A 20150-nucleotide genomic window follows, 5' to 3' on the forward strand; every position below is an offset into this window, starting at 1 on the left:
ACTCACCAGAAGCCTGGAAGCAGTTGGCATGCAGTACTGTTTTCTGGGTCTGTCATATGGGGCAGATGACAAAAAGGAAAGAAACTGGAGAAGGTGTGGGTACCTGGGACAGTGAATTCAAGATCTAAAGGTCCATGTTAAACTGCACACTGGGCAACAACTCAGATTGTGTGGGGACCAAAGCTCACACAGTGTTTTAGAATCTGCCTTAAGCAACAACACAGGCCAGGAGTGGTGGCTCACGCTTTTAACTCAGCTGTTCGGAGTCTGAGGCAGGTGGATTTCTGTGAGTTTCAGGCCAGCCTGGTCTACATAGTGAGTTCTAGGACAGCCAAAGTTCCATAGTGAGACCGAGTCTTAAAAAACAAAACAAGCAAGCAAAAAAATTCAAATTGGTCAAACCATAGCAATAACAAGAACACCACCGGACCCGAGGCCTTTCACAGGGCGTCCAAAGCTGCAGATCCAAAGTACGGCTTGAAGCCCGCGCTTCCAGACTTTAGGAAGGAGATGGTGACAGAAAGCAAACTGATGTTACACAACAGCAGCTTAAATACTGCAGTGGATTAAGTAAACACCAAGACATGCTTTGGATATTTGAAATGAGTCTCTTTGTTTACCCGTTTAATAAATCAAGCAAAAGTGAGTACTAGATATTTTCATTTCAGTTCTTTTTACTTCATTTCATTTCATTTCATTTCATTTCATTTCATTTCATTTCATTTCATTTTATTTTATTTTATTTTATTTTATTTTATTTTATTTTATTTTATTTTGTTTTGTTTTTTGAGACAGGGTTTCTCTGTGTAGCCCTGGCTGCCCTGCCCTGGAACTCACTCTGTAAACCAGGCTGGTCTCAAACTCAGAAATCTCCCTGCCTCTGCCTCCCAAGTGCTGGAATTAAAGGCATTCACTACAACTGCCCAGAGTCACAGTAGCTGTTAAAACAGCAAACATACTGCAAACCACACTTCCCAGAAGCCCTCGGGTCCAGAGGAACATGCCTGCATCTCTCCCCTCCCCACCACCCGCCCAGCCATTAGGGGTTCAAAGACTACAATTTCTGGCATGGATCAATATAAGGACCACAACACCCATCATGCCCACCGCAGTGACAGGTAAGTAAGGCCTTCCTCTTGTCCCGCCTCTCCCCGCCACTTGCAGCCAATGGGAAGGCTCTGTACTACAGGGTGAGGCACGGTGGGCAAGTCGAGAGTCTAGGGAAGCAGATAGCCTTATGTGCAGTCTCTGCTGAGGCTGATAGGTTTGCTGCAGTGCACAAGGTTTTTTTTTTAGGCTGTGCCCAGTGCAGATAACCTTATGTAAAACTGTGCCACAGTCTTTGAGGGGTGTGTGTGTGTGTGTGTGTGTGTGTGTGTGTGTGTTTTGCGACAGGTTTTCTCTGTATACCCCTGGCTTTCCTGGAACTCACTTTGTAGACCAGGCTGGCCTATAACTTAGTTTATCACTCTCTCTGCCACCCAAGTGCTAGGATTACAGGCATGCACCACCGCTGCCTGGCTAAAACTCTTTTTAGTAAAAATACACCCTTAATGTTAATAGCCTGGGTCATCCACTGGATCATCCATTCCCGGGTCACACTGATACCTCCAATGCACCTTGAGCAGTGGGCTTTGCAAGCTGTTCACCGTGATTATGGGAAGAAGACAAGTTCTTTGAGGAAAGCTCAGGCAAGGTCTGAAGTAAGGTCCTGGTAAGTGCAGTGTCCTGGCTCACAGAGAGGAGGAACAGGCAGCTGACCAGCCTGTCTTGGAAGGTTGAGTCCTCCCCCAGGACTGGGTGAGGTGAGATTCCTCTTGGAATCTTATTTCAAATGCTAATGGAGTGAAAACCACTCCTGAGATCTTGGAAAGGTCTGGCCCTAGACCTGAAGCACACTTTATCCTGAGGATGGCTAAGACTCACTGGCCAATTCAGGCTGCCAGGCAGACCTGCCAGCCAGACAAAGAGACGAGATCTCCCAGATGTGTTTCTGTGTGTTCACTGTAGCATTGCAGCTTGAATGGTTCTCTGTGTCCTGCAATGAGCTCTGCTGTTGTGTGCTGTGAGTGGACCTCAGGGAAATTCTGAAATCAAGACATGATGAGCACAGGATATCTGCCCACAATGGGGAGGAACTTGTGTCTGAGCTGTATGCACTGGTGTGGTGGGTCCTCTATGGGCTTGAAGGGGAAGCATCAGCCAGATTTGACTTCCTGTGAGGATTCTAGTCTTGCTTCTTGCTAGTTCAGGCCATGACCACTTAATATCTTCAGAATCATGGCTGATTGTAATTCTGTCCAAAACATCTAGACCAGTTGCTTTCTTGTAGAAGGAAGGGTGCTTTCTGTGACTATGCAGCACCTTTGTCAAAACCTTTTTGTCTTTTTTAATATACATTAAGAAGGCATGAATAGGCCTAGAGAGATGTCTCAGAGGTTAAGAGCTCTGGCTGTTCCTACACAGGTCATGAGTTCAATTCTTACCAACCCTATGGCAGCTCTTAACTGTATGTAATGGGTTCTGGTGCCCTCTTCTGGCAGCAGGAATACATGCAGGGAGAACTTTGTTTAAGTAATGAATTAAATCCTTAAAAAAGAAAATGGATATGAATCTAATAGTTCTGATTTCATACATTTCTAGTTTTTGTTTTGTTTAGTTTGTTATTTTTTTCTGCTGTAGTTTTTTATATGTCTTTAAATTATATTTTTAGTCTTCGATTTTTATGTGGCAAAGGGACTCTTTCCCAATCTGTTTGGCATTTTTGATGGTTCTTGCATATTAACAGCCAGCATTTTTAGTTGAGGAAAGTTTTCATTTATGATTTCAGTGGAAATATTTTCTATACAATTATGTTGATTGATATTCTTCTTCTTCTCCTTCTCCTTCTCCTTCTCCTTCTCCTTCTCCTTCTCCTTCTCCTCTTCCTCCTCCTCCTCCTCCTCCTCCTCCTCCTCCTCCTCCTCTGCACCTGCTCTTCCTCCTCCTCTGCTCCTGCTCTTCCTCCTCCTCATCATCGTTTATCTCCTTTTCATTCTCCTACTTCTCCTTCCCTAATATGTCTTGAGAAACTAAAATAAAATATGTGATGCAAAAGAGGTTGTATGGGGCAAGGAACTGTACTAAGAATGTGAGGATTGTGACTTATTTTCCAAGCTAATATTCCTTTTATTTCTATGCTGATTACTTAGGCATCTGCATTTGTGGTTATTATTCGTCTAAGTAAAGTTTCTCAGTTTGTTTAGTATAGGTGGGAGGTTATTCTTGGGTTATGGTTTGTTGTCTAGAATTTCAGAGAGTGTGGACTGAGTGTTGCCCATTTTACTGCTCTGTTTGTTGGGTATGTTCAAAATGGAATGCTGGCTAATGTTGAAAGCTAGGAGAGGAGGTGGGCAGGAAGGCATAATCTTAGCAATACACATGAAGACGTAGTCAGGAGAGAGGTGAAGCTGCCAACATTTCAATATTCCAGAGCTGCAGTCATCTGAACGGGCCTCAGTTGAGGGTGTGCTTTTGTTATAATGGCTGGTTGCTCTATCTGTGTGAGATAGTGTTGATGATTGATGTGGGAAGGCTCTTCCACTGAGGGTGACAATATTCATAAACCAGTGGGTCTGGGTTGCATGAGAGAGCTACCTGAGCATGGGACACTGATCAAGCCAGAGAACAAGCCAAGAGACAATGATTGTCCATGGTTTTACCTTCAGTTTGTAGCTTCAGTTTCTACTCTAAGCTCCCAAATTGATGAACTGCTGTCTGACAGAACCATTCTCAACAACCGTTTATTTCCTGAGATTCTTTTGTTCAGAGGATTCCAATAAAGCAGCAGAGTCACAAGTTAGAACAACAAAAACAACCACAAAGTCATTATTAACATGAGATTTTGCTGCTGGACAGAATCTAGGATCAATTTTGAAAGATTGTGGAAATTATCAGAAATTGAGGAGGCAAAGGTCATAGAAAGCTGTTCTTGGATCTTACTCTGTTGTTCTCATACGACTTAGGAGATTGGAGTATTGACAGTATGCAGCCAGAGGAAATTGAGATCATGGCATTTCAGATGAGAATAGACACAGAAACCTTTATTGAGAGGTCATTGTGTGATATTTTGGCCAAAAATCTTTTCTCCTTGGCTTACACCCTGAAATATTGAGTGGGGTTAATTTTAAAAATAAAGGGCTGACATCAAATATTCATTCTGATAATATGTATTTGTTCATTTTTCCCCACTTAATTATCATTTATTTATTTAATTTAAATTCCAATTTCTACAATCACTCCATTCACCTTAAACAATCATTCTTCCCTCACTCCTTCAACGAGGGTGGCATCCACTTGAAAATTCACCAAGCATAGAATTTCAAGTCTGATTGTTAGGCACATCCTCTCCTACTGAGTTCAGAGAAGGTAGTCAAGATAAGGGAACAGTTTGGACAAACAGATAACAGCATAAGGGGCATCTCCCTCTCCAGGTTTTGTGGGACCCATGTGAAGACGGAATAGCACATGTATTGCATATATGGTGTGGGTCTCAGTCCATCCTGTGGACTCTTTGGTTGGTGGCTCAGTCTTGTAATGTCCAGGTTAGATGATTCTGAGGGTCTTTGAATGGACTTCCTGTTCCTTGAGTGGCCTTCAACCCTCTCCTCAAAGGCACCCTGAGCCCTGTCCAATGTTAGGCTGTGGGTCTCTGCATGTGTTATAGTCTGGATCTGGATTCACATTCTCAGAGGCCAATGATGCTAAGCTACTGACTGCAAGTATAACACAGTATCCTCAGTAAAGACAGGGTTTCTTGCTTTCCTATGGGATGGATCTCAAATTGGGCAGGGGCTCATTAATGCCTCAGATAGGGAACACAGAGACTGAGTTCCCTCAGTCTCTGCTCCATCATTTTGCCTAAATTTCTTGTAGTCAGTACAGATTTTAGGTGGAAATGACAAAGAAAGGCACTATATGAGATTAAAAGGTTGAAAAATAATTTCCAAACAAATGGTCCCACAAAAAAAGCTTGACTAGACGTTGTAATATTGAATAAAATTGACTATCAACCAAAAGTTATCAAAAACGATAAGGAAGGACGCTACACACTCGCCAATGGAAAAATCCACTCTCAGTTATGTACATACATGTACTCTCAGTTATGAACATTTATGCTCCAAATGCAATAAAACCAGCATTCATAAAAGAAAATTTACTAAAACTGAAAGCACGCATTGCACCTCACACTATTAGTGGGAGACTTCAACAATCCAGTCTTAGAAATGAAAAGATCATGTAAACCGAAACTAAATAGAGACACAGGAAAACTAACAGAACTTATGAACCAAATGTGTCTATCAGAAATTTATAGAATAGTTCATCCTAAGGCAAAAGAATTTACCGTATTCTCAGCACCTCATGGTTCCTTCTCTAATTTTGACCACATGATCAATCACAAGACAGACCTCAACAGATACAAGAAGGTTGAACATAATCCCATGCATCCTATCACATTACCAAAGAGTTAGGCTGGGTTTGGAAAGACAGAAAGCCCACACAAAGATGTAAACTGAACAACACCCTACTCAATGATAACTTGGTCAAGGAAAAAATAATTAAAAAAAAATTAAAGACCTTTTAGACTTTAATGTAAATGAAGGCACAACATATCCAAACCTCTGGCACACAATGAAAACTGTGCTATGGAGACTCATAGCTCTGAATATGTATAATTCCCACAAAACCTGTGGAGATTAGAGGACACTCATACACTAATATCTTTTCATTCACACTGAGCAGTGGTGCTCAGCCTTAGAGGAGGTGTATTGCAGGTGTCTTGAAGGCACAGTGCAGCAGAGGCAGGATTCGATCTTCAAATTAAATCTTAATTACAGATGATAAGCCACATCTCAGCTGCAGAAGACAGTGCTCTAAACAGCAACAAATATCAAATACCAGAGACTCTGAGTAAAAGGAATATAAGCCATAATGATGAGGAAACTATGGAGAATAGAAACAAATAAGTTATTAAGGATATAACTTATCCTTATATAGAGGGAATGAAATTCAAAACGTAATAGGAACAATTGACATTTCTAAAAGATAAACATGTTTAAAAGAGACAGATTTGTATACATACTTTTAAATAGAGCAGACGTTCGCTGATAGAGTGAATGACATTAAGAAGATAGGTTTTGGGAAATGTTAGTGTAGACAATCACAGGACAGCCAATGGTTTGTGTCTCAAATGTCTGTGCTGACTTCACCATATTAGTGAGCATTCCACATATCTCTGCAGGAGAATCCCCTAATTTGTAATTCAGTTTTCACTTTTTCAAGATAACCTGTTGTGTTTTCCTTCACATACATGAATTAATACAAGATGGGAAATTAGAAAATAATTCACTCTCCTTGTATCAGGTCTTTCTTCATAATTGTGTCCCCTGTCACTGACCCCCTTAAACTTTGATCTGCGATGTAGCTGTTGCCTCTCATATTTCACTGTGTGTTGTCCACACTGACCTGTTACTCAAGGCGGAAACCATGCTTCACGTGCAAATCCATTTCCTGTTGCTGCAATGGACAGTTCACTACATGATTCCAATGGGGAATTGTAAAACTCCATGATGGCGCAGTCTTTAAACTGAACTATTTCAGAATTTTAATCAAGAGGAAAAGATGACCATTTTCTGGGGGTAAACAAACTGGCAGCAAATTGACCTGAGTCACCATAGCTTGTCTTGGAAACTGTTTTCTAAAAGGCTGAAGACACAGCTGTCTTAGAATTAATACGCTCTCCCAGGGAGAAATCACTCTACACACAATTAAACATTACTTAAATATCTCTTTAGTGACAGCATGAATTCAGCTTTGGTTAATGCTTTTAATTTCAGGCCCCATGCTATATTTTGGAATAATTAAATAGGGACAGGAGAATGCAAGTCTAGCCAATTAGGTAAATGGGAGATTCATATTTATATTTATATTTTTATATTTATTTTTTGCATTTTATATATTTTTTATTTTCTTTACATTACTTATATTATTTTGATTGATTGGTTGATTTGGTTGTTTTTACTGTTTTATTTATTGATTTTATTATTATTATTTTTTGTCAGAAAAGTTCATGATGTCCTTGATTTTGATAAGTGAACTTCATCTTGTGGACAACTGTATTTTACACATCTGTATTTTCCTGCAAGGAAAACTGCAGTCTTTTCCAGTTTCTATCTGTGATGAACAAAATGGCGATGAAATCAGAGGAGCGTGGGCGGGGCTTAGCGCGGCTGGCCTTTACTGTGGGTGGGGCGTGACTGGTGGTTACTCTCCGCATGGGCGTGGCCCAGATGACAGAGGGAGGTGGACAGGGCCGGAGTGACTGAAAGAGGTGTGTGCAGGGGAGAGGTGGGCGGAGCTTACCATGACTGACCCTTAGTATGGGCGTGTGTGGGCGTTGCCCGGTTGACTGATGGGATGAGTGTAGGTGGGGCTAAGCTTGACTGGCTGTTACTGTGGGCGTGGGCGAGGCCTGGGTGACTGACGGGGAGGTGAGTGGGCGGGGCTGAGCAAGAGTTTACTCTAAAGATGTCTGTGTGGATGAAACGTGGTCATCTTAGGAGACATAAAATACAACAAACTGTGAGTTCTGATGCGCAAAGGCGAAGCAGGAAATAAGAATCTGAATCCCGGGATCGAAGATATAAAATGAATTTGCAGCTGCAGTGAACTGTGTGATGTCACACGTCACCATTACATCATAATTTATTCCAATTAGATTCACGTTTTAAAGATGTGTGTATGCAAATCGGCCGGGCTTGCTGTTTCTGAGGTCGAGGTTTATGCAAATGAGGCGGGCGAGCCCAGGCCCTCATGAATATGCTAATGGTGACGGCTCTCGCCTGTGAGAGCCCAGATGGAAATGATTTATTTCATTGGATTTAAATTTATGCAAATCGGCTCGATGGTTTCCCAGGACTCAGTTATGCAAAGGATGCGGGTGAGCCATGACTTTTCATGAATATGCTAATGTACAGTGCTCAGCACAGGGGAGGCTCCATAGAAACGGTTTATGCATTTCTATTCAAATCTATGCAAATCAGTCCGCTTCACATCTGACCAAGAGCACTATGCAAACGAGGCAGGTGAGCCCCGCCCCCTCATGAATATGCTAACCACACACTGCCTCCTCCCACCCTCTCTAACCTTACATTATTATTACATGCCTATTGTTTGCATGTAGATGCGAGGAGGAACACGCATATGTGACATCAACATTTTAATCCCAGGACAGGAGAGTCCAGTAGACTTCAGGTTCAGGTCATCCTGATCCAGAACAGATTTTAGGAAAAGACAAGCTCAGCTGCAGGCCAAGTGTTCCATTGATGCTGGGGTTCAGGAAACAGAGCTGTGCAGCTCTTGGAGTTCAAGGTTCATAGACAAAGTAAGGTCCAGGACTGCCAAGCATAGGCCAGGAAGCTGTTGAAACATAGAAAATGAAATTAATAAAATTTGAAAACACAGTGAGTGAAATTAGGGTGGTGAAGCTCTTGCACAAATCTGCAGTTTTCTTCATTATTGAAGTACAGAGAAGCCTTGTGAATGCTTTTAGTATGGTAAAGCTTTGCACACCTCTGTAGTGTTTATCATTATGAAATTATGCATGCTGGAGAGAAATTGTATGAATTACAGCAATGTGATTAAGCCTTTATGTTGTGAGGTCCACTGAACTCCAACAAATCTCAAACATCAGGAAAATGCAAATGATAAGAATTTATTTTAATCAAATAAGTACTGGTAAATCAGGGACAGAAAAATATAGTCCAAAACTTATTGAAACATTCTAGCCCTACCCAAACTGAGCCACAAAGTTATAGAGTTTCCAATCTTGAAAACCACAAACATCAGTCCCAAGTTACATCTACATTTTCCCCTCAATCACTCTTTTTTTCTATTCATATTCTTTGTCAACTGATACAGAATATAGTTATTATGTTCTAGCCTATCATATTCATGTGTTATTTTCTGGTTAGGAACAGGCATTATATTTTGAGGAATAAAACAGGAGTAACAGAAATTATGGTTATGAACAGTTCTTAAGTTTGGGGGAACAAACATGAATAATGAAAGCTGACTTGATATTGTCAAGTACTCAGGTCAGCTATCACCTGGCACTTAAATTTAGTTTGAAATTATAATTAAATTGAAGTTGGTAACAAAAAAGCAGTTCTTAGGACAAATTAATTTTCCTTCATCCCAACATTTAAGTATCATAGTGATGTTTAAATTTGTAACAAATTTGCATATTGACAAGAAATGTTACAAATACAATAAATGTGATAAAACATTTTCATAACACATTTTCTATGAATATATAAAAGAACTCATCCAGGAGAGAAATACTGTGCATAAACAATTTGTTAAAGCCTTTGCATGTAACTGTAGTCTTAGAAATAGACTTTGAAAAAGGCATGAGAAAAAGTCATAATTCAGATAAACCCCATAAACATAGATGATGTGTTAATGTTTTCCACTTTCTTGCATCTTTATACAAGAGTAAACTCTTTTGTATGCAATCAATCTACTAAAGTCTTTACATATTACAGGAGTCTTTGTAGACAATCAGGAATATCAAAAGTAACTTGTGACTACAAAGAATTTGGCAAGATCTGAAGCAAGACCCTTATATTTTTTACTCAAGATTATTTTTTTGTAAAAAAAAAAAAAACTGTGACAAGTGACAAGATACAATTCAAATGTTATGATGTCCCTCGATTTTATTTGTACTTCTAAAAATGTATCAATAAAAGACACATGAATGCAATAGGAAGGAAACCTTTTTAGTTTTCACAATTTTCTTATGTTACATGAAAGAACTTTTGCAGGTGGAAGAATTTATGGCTTGTACTAGTGCATTTTATGTTGTAATGATAAAATATTATCTCTAAGGCAACTACTGAATGAATTTAATTTGGTTTATGATTACAGAGGGACATGGGTTGACCATGAAAATAGAAACACAGCAAATGTCTTACAAGAGGAAGAATTAGCCTGAGGCAGAGAGAGCTTTCAAATTGCATATCTGATGCAAGTGTTCATGGAAGTGTTCATCCCAGGATCATATACACACAACCAACAGAAATGTATGCAGCATGTTTTATTCTTATATTTGTACAAACTTTCTAATAGATACGTAAAATGAATGACTTGGAAGGGAAGAAGGGATGACATTGAGAGAGGTCAAGGCATAAAAAAATATACTTTAATTAAAAGGTCAAATAATATTTCAATAAAAGCACAGGTCAACAGGCAGTATGCTAGTGAAGAACACTGTGAACTGAAAGAGAAAAGACAACTTTCATTCCCAGAAACTACTTAGTAGGTAATCAAGCCCTGTAAATACAGTCCCAAGGGATCTGGTGCTCCTTTCGCTTTGCAGGTACTGCACACACATATACACATAGAATGCACATAGAATAAATGAACATAGAATAATAATGACACTATAAAGAAATTCTCTGTAGTGTTGACTTAGCCCTGAGATGGATCACAGTCAGGGCTAGTTAAAATGGACACCTTCTGTTCTGGATTTAGGCACAGCTGTGGACATCCTTGGAACCAGCCTCCTTAGAGTCAAAACCAACCATATTCTAAGGATAGGATAGCACAGCACAGCTGTTCATCTGACATCTGTATGTTTTGTTAAGTCTATGTTTTCATGAACACGGGAGACCTTTCAGTCTTATTTATTTATTTATTTATTTATTTATTCATTTATTTATCTTTTTATTTCTTTCATTTTTTTCATTACACTTGTTACTTCTCTCTTGGTCCACCATACCAAAATTCCCCATCCCATTCCTTTTCCACTCTGTCTCCAAAAGCATGTCTCAACCCTCCAACACACAGATCAAATTACTAGGAAAAAACTTCAATAAAATCATTTAAAAATCATTTTTCAATTAAAAAATGGCCATAAGTATATAAGAAACATATAGATTCCCCAAATAATTTCAACCAAAAAATAAAATTTTCTTGACCAATAATAATCAAAACACTGTGTGAGAGCTGATCCTGTGCCACAGGTCTCCATACCCAAATACTGCAGTGAGAGAGCGGATCTCCCAGGAGTGCTGACAAGCCTGTGAGTAGAGGTAAGAATACCACTTCTGCTCAAAGGGACCCCAACAGAGCACTCAGTTCGAAAGAACTGAGCAGCAGCTTCGGACATGATCCTTTTATTCTCTGCCTTCACACAGAACTGATCCCCTGCCTCAGTGCTCCACATCCAAATTCTATGTGGAGAGAGTTGATCTCCCAGAAATTCCATCACACCTGTAAGCTCCACCTCTGCTCAAATCCTCGGACAATGAGAGATCCAAACAGAGCCATCAGAACTCAGCAACCAAAGGACAGCTGGGAACGGGATCCTTCTAGATTTTCTCTGCACCTTGGAGGTAGCTGATTATGTGCCAATTATTTCTATACAAAAATTTCTCCTGGAGAGAACTCTTCTCTCAGGAGTACTGACACACAGACAGACTCACAGGGGAGACAAGCCTCAATCAGAGACAGATCAGCTAACATCAGAGATAACCAGAGAGCAGGACACAAGGGCAAGATCATAAACAACAGAACCCATGGCAAATTGGTATCATCAACATCTAGTTCTCCCACGAGAGCAAGCCCTGGATTCCCCAACACACAAGAAAAGGAAGTCCCTGATTTAAAATCATATCTCATGATAACGATAGAGGACTTTAAGAAGAGCATAAATAACTCTCTTAAAGAAATACAGAACAAAGGAAAACATCCAGTATCCCTTAATGAGGGCCCACAAAAATCCCTTAATGGTTTTCAGAAAAAGGCAAATAAAAAGGGGAAGGAATTGAACAAAACCATCCAGGATCTAAAAATGGAAATAGATACAATAAAAAATTCATAAAGGGAGACAACCCTGGAGATAGAATACCTAGGAAAGAGATCGGGAGTCATAGATGCAACCATCAATAAAATGCAAGAAAGAGAAGAAAGAATCTCAGGTGTAGAAGATGCCGAGGAAAATACTGACAGAAAAGTCAAAGAAAATGTAAATGCAAAAATTTCTTAATCAAAAATATCCAGGAAATCCAGGACAAAATGAGAAGGCCAAATCTAAGGTAATAGATGGCAAAGAGAGTGAAAATTCCCAACCTAAAAGACTGGTAAATATCTTCAACAAAATTACAGAGGAAAACTCCCCTTACCTTAAGAACGAGATGCCCATGAATATACCAGACGACTAAAGAACACCAAATAGACTGCAATAGAAAAGAAATTTCTACTCTCACATAATCAATGCACCAAATGCACAATTCAAAGAAAGAATATTTAAAGCAGTAAGGGAAAATGGTCAAGTAACATTTAAACACAGGTTTATCAGAATTTCACCAGACTTCATATCAGAAAATATGAATGACAGAAGATCCTGGGCAGGTGTCATACAGACCCTAAGAGACCACAAATGCCAGCTCAGGCTCCTATACCCAGCAAAACTCAACCTTAACATAAATGGAGAAACAACATATTCCATGACAAAAACAAATGTACACAATATACTTCCACAAATTCAGCCCTAAAATGTAAAGAAAATGGAAAATGCCAACACAAGGAGGGAAACTCCACCATAGAAAGAGCAATAAAGTAGTCTTTCAAAAAGCCCAAAATAAGATAAACATGCAAACATAAAAATAACAGGAAGCAGCAATCACTATTCCTTAATAACTATTAATATCAATGGCCGATAAACTGACAGACTAAGGGACTGGATATGCACACAAGACCCAGCTTTTTGCTGCATACTGGAAACACACTTCAGTGACAAAGACAGACACTACCTTAGAGTAAAAGGTTGAGCCCAGTGCCCTTTGACTTTATAGTGTGCACATTGATCTTTTTCCCTGTGTGGTTTATCTCTTCTGGGTCTCCTTGTCCCCTGCCATTTTTTGTCTCCCAGGTCCCCTGACTGCCAAATCCTGTCTCTTTTATCTCTGTCTACTAGAGCCTGGCGGTAATTGGACAGCTCTTCCCTACCTTGTGCCATGTTATAGTCCCATTGAGGACGCATCAAGGTGAATGCTTCATCTATCCCAGCCGGAGTCTGGACAGGACATCCGGCAATGTCCTGGGCATTCTTCTGAGCTTCGAGGAGAATTCTGTCTTTCTCCTTGGTGGTGAACAAGGTTTGTGAAGTTGTTGGCAGTCATCCCAGTAAGGCTGATGCAAAAACATCAGGGACTCTATTAGACCTGTAAGCCCTGCAGGGTTTTCTGAAAAGGGAGGGGGATTAACTTTCCAGTTATAAAAATCAGAGGAAGAGAAAGGCCAGTACTGTAAAAGTTGTCAACCATCCTGGTCATCTGGATTTGGAGGTGGTCCAACAACCCTAAGGGGAAGCGCCACACCCAGGGACACTACAGCGTTGTCGGCCAGTCCGTCGGAGGTGGCTCTGCATTGACTCCTTGTCCCTGCAGCGGGACCCCTTCCTCCAGCCCCAGGGACTGGAGCTAGAAGGGGGGGGCAGCAGAGCCGAGGTTTGGGGTTCTGGTAGTGGGGAGGCAAGGTAAAGTGGGGATGGGGGAGCAGGCCACTCAGGGGGTTCTTCTATTTCAGGGTAGATCTTAGGAACAGGTGCTAGTGGAGTGCTGCGCTTGCTCCCCTCCTTAGGCATCTGTACCATTTTCTTATCTGCAGCATCTCCTCTGGCAGCCAGGATCCTGGAGCCGGAACAACGGGGTGGGAGGAATGGTTGGGACCACTGAGGTGGGGATCACGCCAAGTCCTCCCATACCATGATGTACGACTGTTGGTCTGGATGTGATCCCGGTCCTTCGTGAAAAACAATGGCCTTCACGGCCCTAATGGTAGGCAAACCAAAAGTTCCTATGGGCGGCCATCCTACCCCAAAAAGCAGGCCATTCCGAGGCACAAAATGTCTACCACTGTTTCTTCTTAAGTTCTACTTATAAATTCTGTCCTCTTGCCCTAATTTCCATCCAATGGTCCTTAGTCAAAGACAAAGGGGTTGTCACTGTCTGCCCCATGACAAAAACAAAAAACAAAAGGTACAAGAACAAAACTCAAACAATAAACACTAGCACAACCAAGCACACTCATCAGTGTCTGGACATAAACAGCTAAACGCAACTTCTGATGGGGTGGGATTCTGCTTCCACTCCCTTCTCGGTAGAAGAAGCACTCTGTCCCCTTCGTTCCTGAAAACCACAGTCAGGTCCCCCTGACTGTCCCTCACCCTTGGAGAGTCCTCCAAGGTTGCAGCCTCCGGGACTCTAGGTTGTCTCCCTCCACAGCAGCTGGGTCCTTACAGCCCGCAGAGGCAGCTGCAAACAAACTGTGGAGTGGAATTCTGCTTCCACTCCTATCTGTTAACAAACTGAAACCAAAACACATACACAGAGGTGCTGCACTCAGACACTCAGGACATTTAGAACAAAAACATTGCCAGCACACACACACACACACACACACACACACAAGCATACCTCCAAGGGGGTCTTCGAGGTTCCTGGGTGCCACCTATATCCCCGTACGGGCCACCAAATGTAGGACCTCCTTTTTGGGGAGTCCCCCACTCCATTCTCGGGATAGTGTACACCCAAGGAAACATGAGAGACCAACTTGATGGAAACACACAAGGCAGTTTATTATCAGAGCTCCGGGCCGACATGTATCTCACACAGGAGTCAGAGGAGTGGACCCTGAGTCTCAAAAGTTAGGGGTTAATATAGGAAAAGTCAAGGGGTTTTGGCGTGGTCACACATGATTTGCTGATCCAAACATTGACGGGGGATTCTGGCATGCAGAGGGGGCTTTTTGGCATACATACAGCTCGGACCGTCAGCAATGTAGGAGGGCGATTTATTTTGTTAGCAGGAGGTCACTTCGACATTAGTAAACTGCATCCAAGAGACAGGAGACAGGAGACTCCAGTCCAGATGGTGTATGACACATAGGAGTTTTCCAAGGCACGCCCCTTATCTTTTATGTCCGGTCTGTTTGTGGAATGACTCAATCACAACCTTGCTTCAAGCTTGTCTAGTTTGCCCAGGCTCTAAGTCAGCTTGCTGCCTCAACTATGGATTATGAGAAATCCTAGCTCCCTTCAATGTCTACCATTTATCTGTATTATTTTTCAATTAAAACCTTCACTATTTCAAGTTCTACTTAATTTTTTCACAAATATTTTCAGTAAATGTTTCTACTACCATTTTCGATTAGTTTAGTAATATTTTATATGTCTAATATTTTATCTGTATTATCTTTACTGATATCTTAAGTTATAATACATTTCCTGCATATTACTCCAATTGTATTAGAAATATTTTCCATCAAAATCTTCAATTTTATTAAAATTGTTTCTAGATTCTTGGACAATGTTCTAAGTATATTTTCTATGTTTACTATTTTACTATTATTATTTTCCAACTAATTCTTCAATTTTAACACATATCTATATATATTTCTTCAATATTACTTGAATATTAGTTAAGAGAAATTTTAATTTTATCAGAAAATATTTCTATTTAATTTTTCAATTATTTAGAGATGTTTTTATGTACACAATACTATCTGATTAATTTCCCATGAAAAATCCTTAACACTATTTTTCTATACACTGCTTCAATTTTATCAGAAATATTTTCCATGAAAATCATTAATTTAATAAGAAAATGTTTGTAAGTGCTTGATTTAGTAAAGATGATTTATCTTTTTTCATTATTATTTTCCAACATATTCTTCAATTTTAACACTTTATTTTTCAATTTTTTCCTAAAATTAAGTTTGCCTATACATTTAGTTTTCTTTGTCAACTTTTTATGTGTATTTATTTTCAATGCCAAATCTTAATTTTAAATAAATTTTCTGTACATTTCATCAATTTTATAAGAAGTATTTTCCATGAAAGCCATCAATTTGATTAGAATTTTTTTACATGGTTTGTCAAGTAGTATTGATGTATTATCTATGTGTACACTTTCATGTGTATTATTTTACATCAAATTCTTCAATTTTAACACACATATTTATATAGTTCTTCAAATTCAGTGAAAATGTCACCTTGGCATCACTGTCAGTCACTCAGAGACTGCTGGCCCTGCCCCTGACATCACGGCAACCCCGCCCCTCGCCCATCAATCTCAGCCCAGGGAGGGATCCATGTTGGATTCCCTGACTGTCATCCAGCAACCGCTGGCCACGCCCCCTGACATCCCCCGAGCCCTGCCCCCGCCTCGTGACCCTGCACCTCAGCCCCTGGCGGCCGCCATGTTGGCGTCCCTGTCCGTCACCCGGCAACCGCTGGCCCCACCCCTGACATCACCGCAGCGCCCGCCCTGCACGCAGCCTCCTGGAATGTCGTCATTTCCTGTCTTCTATTTTATGAATGAAAGTGGGCTGGGAGTTAGAATGTGCGCGTTGGTCAGAGGTATGGCAGAGGCAAGAAGGAGGTGAGTGCGCACATTTAGTGACTGCTATGATTGCTGAGCTTCCCGGGCTCTGAGCAGCCCGGCCTGGAATTGTGGAATGGGACCGCATTCCCAAGCGCATCCAGATGAAGATAGTGCTCCATGCTGCGGGTGTCTGTGAGCTCTCAAGTCACACCGCGCTATCCTCCCGTCGTCTCCACAGAAGCAGTCTGTAAGTTTGTAGAGGCCGGGCAAGACGGGGGTGGGGGGCGGTGGGGGGGTGGGGGGGGTGGGGCTTCCTGCTCTGTAAAGTTTACAGTGGGGCGGAGTGCAAACCCTCCCTGTGCTCTGGGCAGGGAAAGTGGACTGGCAAGGCGCAGGCTTCCCGCTCTGGAAAGTTTGCAGTGGGGCGGAGTGCAAACCCTCTCTCTGATACTCCTGGCAGGGACAATGGCCGGGCAAGGCGCGGGCTTCTGGCTCTGCTCTGGAAATTTTCAGCGGGGCAGAGTGCAAACACTCTCTGTGCTCTGGGCAGGGACAGTGGATGGGCAAAGCGCGGGCTTCCCGCTCTGGAAAGTTTGCAGTAAGGCAGAGTGCAAACCCTCTCTCTGATCCTCCCGGCAGGGACAATGGCCGGGCAAGGCGCGGGCTTCCGGCTCTGCTCTGGAAAGTTTGCAGTGGGGCGGAGTGCAAACCCTCTCTGTGTTCCAGGCAGGGACAGTGGCTGGGCAAGGCACAGGCTTCCTGCTCTGGAAAGTTTGCAGTGGGGCGGAGTCCAAACCCTCTCTGTTCTCCTCTGGGCAGGGACAATGGCCGGGCAAGGCACGGGCTTCCCACTCTGCTCTGGAAAGTTTGCAGCAGGGCAGAGTGCAAACTCTCTCTGTGCTCCTCCAGGTGGGCACAGTGGCCTCCTAGCCAGACCCTCCTGTGGGAACAGAAGCCGAGCCTGGCCGCTATGGATCACTGGGCTATGCTCCCGGCCCTGGCTTCTGGCTGTGAGCTGGTGAGACAGGTAGGAAATTCACAGGCCAATAAACTGCATCCTGTTCCTTAATGACACAGGCTGGGCTGTGACATGACAAAGACCTGGTAGAGTTTACAGAGGTTTGGGCTGGCGCTTTCGCAAGGAACATAAATAATCAGGTTGCAGCTGGCTGGTGTCAAAGGCTGTGGGATGGATGGGGCTACGTCCCAGGCTATTTTTTTTCTTTAGTTTTGTTATTTATGTAGTAGTTATTTATATTGTTTTCCTTTGATGTTTGCTGTTTTGATTATTGTGCAGCAAAGACACTTTTCTACAATCTGTTTGATATTTTGGATGCTTCTTTTACACTAACAGGCACCTCCATTAGTTCAAGAAATTTTTCATTTATGATTTTATTGGAAATGTTTTCTAGATATTTATGCTGATTGATCTTCTTCACTCTCACCCTCACCTTCTCCTTCTGAGGTGTTCCCTGTGGGTGTGCAGCTTGAATGCTTCTCTGCTTCTCTGTGTCCTGCTCTGAGTTCTGCTGTTGTGTGCTGTGAGGGGACCTCAGGGAAATTCTGAAATCAAGACATGGTGAGTACAGGATCACTTCCCACAATGGGGAGGAACATGTGGTTGAGCAGAGGGTGTTGGGGTTGTGGATCCTCTATGGAGTTGGATCGGAAGCATCATTAAGATGTGACTTCCTGTGAGGTTTCTATTGCTGCTTCTTACCTGCTAATTCAGGCCATGAAATATAAATACCTTAAGTTTCGCGGTTGATTGTAATTCTGTCCAGAACATCTGGACCAATTGCTTTCCTGTAGCAGCATGAGTGCTTTCTGTAACTATGCAGGACCTGGGTCCAAAGCTTTTTGTCTTTTATAATATACATTAAGAAGACAGGGTTAGGGCTGGAGAGATGGCTCCAAGGTTAAGAGCTCTGGCTATTCTTACACAGGCCATGAGTTCAATTCTTACCAACCACATGGTGGCTCATAACTATATGTAATGGGGTCTGGTGGCCTCTTCTGGCCTGCAGGAATACATGTACTGACAACTTTGTATAAATAATGAATTCAATCCTTAAAAAAAGAAGATGGATATGAATCTAATAGTTCTGATTTCTTACATTAATTATTTTTATTTTGTTTAGTTTGTTATTTTTACTCCTGTAGTTTTATTTTTTTAATATGTCTTTAAATTATCTTTAGTGTTTTGATTGTGGCAAAGAGACACTTTCCCAATCTGTTTGGTATTTTCGATGCTTCTTGTACATTAACAGTCATCTTCTTTAGTTTAGGAAAGTTTTCATTTATTATTTTCTGTGGAAATATTTTCTAGACCTTTATGTTTATTGATCTTCTTCTTCTTCTTCTTCTTCTTCTTCTTCTTCTTCTTCTTCTTCTTCTTCTTCTTCTTCTTCTTCTTCTTCTTCTTCTTCTCCTTCTTCTTCTTCTCTTCCTCCTTCTCCTCCTACTCATCTCCTTTCTCCTTCTCTTTCTCCTCCTCCTTCCCTAATATTTCTTGAGAAACTAAACTAAACTAACTGATGCAAAAGAGGTTGTATGAAGCGAGGCAGAGTATTAAAAATCGGAGGATGTTGAATTATTTTCCTGGCTGGAATACCTTATCTTTCTGTGCTGGTGTTTAGGCATCTGCATTTGTGGTTATTTGAGGTTAGGTAAGGTTTCTCAGTTTGTCTAGTTTGGATGGGAAGTTATTCCTGGATTATAGTTTGCTGTCTAGATTATCAGAGAGTGTTGACTGAGTGTTGCCCCTTTTACTGCTCTGTTTGTTGGGTATGTTCAAGAGGGAATGCTGGCCAATGTTGAAAGCTAGGATAGCAGGTTGGCAGGAAGACATAATCTTAGCAATCCACATAGAAATGTAGTCAGGAGAGAGGTGAAGCTGCCAACATTTCAATATTCCAGAGCTACAGTCATCTGAACGGGCCTCAGTTGAAGGTGTGCCTTTGTCATAATTGCTGGTTGCTCTATCTGTGTGAGATAGTGTTGATGATTGATGTGGGACGGCTCTTCCACTAAGGGTGACAATATTCATAAACAAGTGGGTCTGGGATGCATGAGAGAGCTACCTGCGCATGGCACACTGACCAACAGGATAGCAAGCCAGGATACAATGTTTGTCCATGCTATGACCTTCAGTTTGTAGCTTCACTTTCTACACTAAGCTCCCAAAGTGGTGAACTGTGGTCTGACAGAAGCATTCACAACAACCATTTATTACCTGAGATCCTTTTGCACACAGGATTCCAGCACAGAAGCAGAATAGGAAATTAGAACAGCAACAACAAATGATATCAATATATGATTTTGCTGCTGGACAGAATCTATGTTCTCTTTTGAAGGAATATGGAATACATCAGAAATTGAGATGGTGAAAGTCATAGAAATCTATAGATTGTATTTAATAATTATTTTTCATAGGCCCTGGAAGATGGGAGTCTTGACAGTATGCAGCCAGAGAAAATTAAGAACATAGCATATCAGAGGAATACAGAAACTGTAAATTTTAGTGAGAGGTCATTTGTGTGATATTTTGCCAAAAATCCTTTTTCCTTGTCTTATACCTGCATATAGAGTGGGGCAAATTTTAAAAATAATGGGCTGATTTCTTAATTTTCATTCTATTTATATGTATTTGTTTGTTACTTCCCCACTAATTTATTTATTTATTTATTTATTATTTATTCATTTGATTTAAATTCCACTTTC

General features: G+C 41.3%; 1 protein-coding gene across 1 annotated transcript in view; it reads left to right on the forward strand.

Moving 5' to 3' along the window:
- The first annotated feature begins 1099 nt into the window (after positions 1–1099).
- Positions 1100–20150, forward strand: part of LOC127673234 (zinc finger protein 120-like) — a 36004-nt gene continuing 16953 nt past the window's right edge. The window contains exons 1-2 of the mRNA XM_052168831.1: positions 1100–1118; positions 1564–1703. Of these exons, the coding sequence (XP_052024791.1) occupies positions 1100–1118; positions 1564–1703 (159 nt within the window). The remainder of the gene's footprint in view (positions 1119–1563; positions 1704–20150) is intronic.

The sequence above is a fragment of the Apodemus sylvaticus genome, chromosome 22 (assembly GCF_947179515.1).
Source record: "Apodemus sylvaticus chromosome 22, mApoSyl1.1, whole genome shotgun sequence".
Taxonomy (NCBI): Eukaryota; Metazoa; Chordata; class Mammalia; order Rodentia; family Muridae; genus Apodemus; species Apodemus sylvaticus.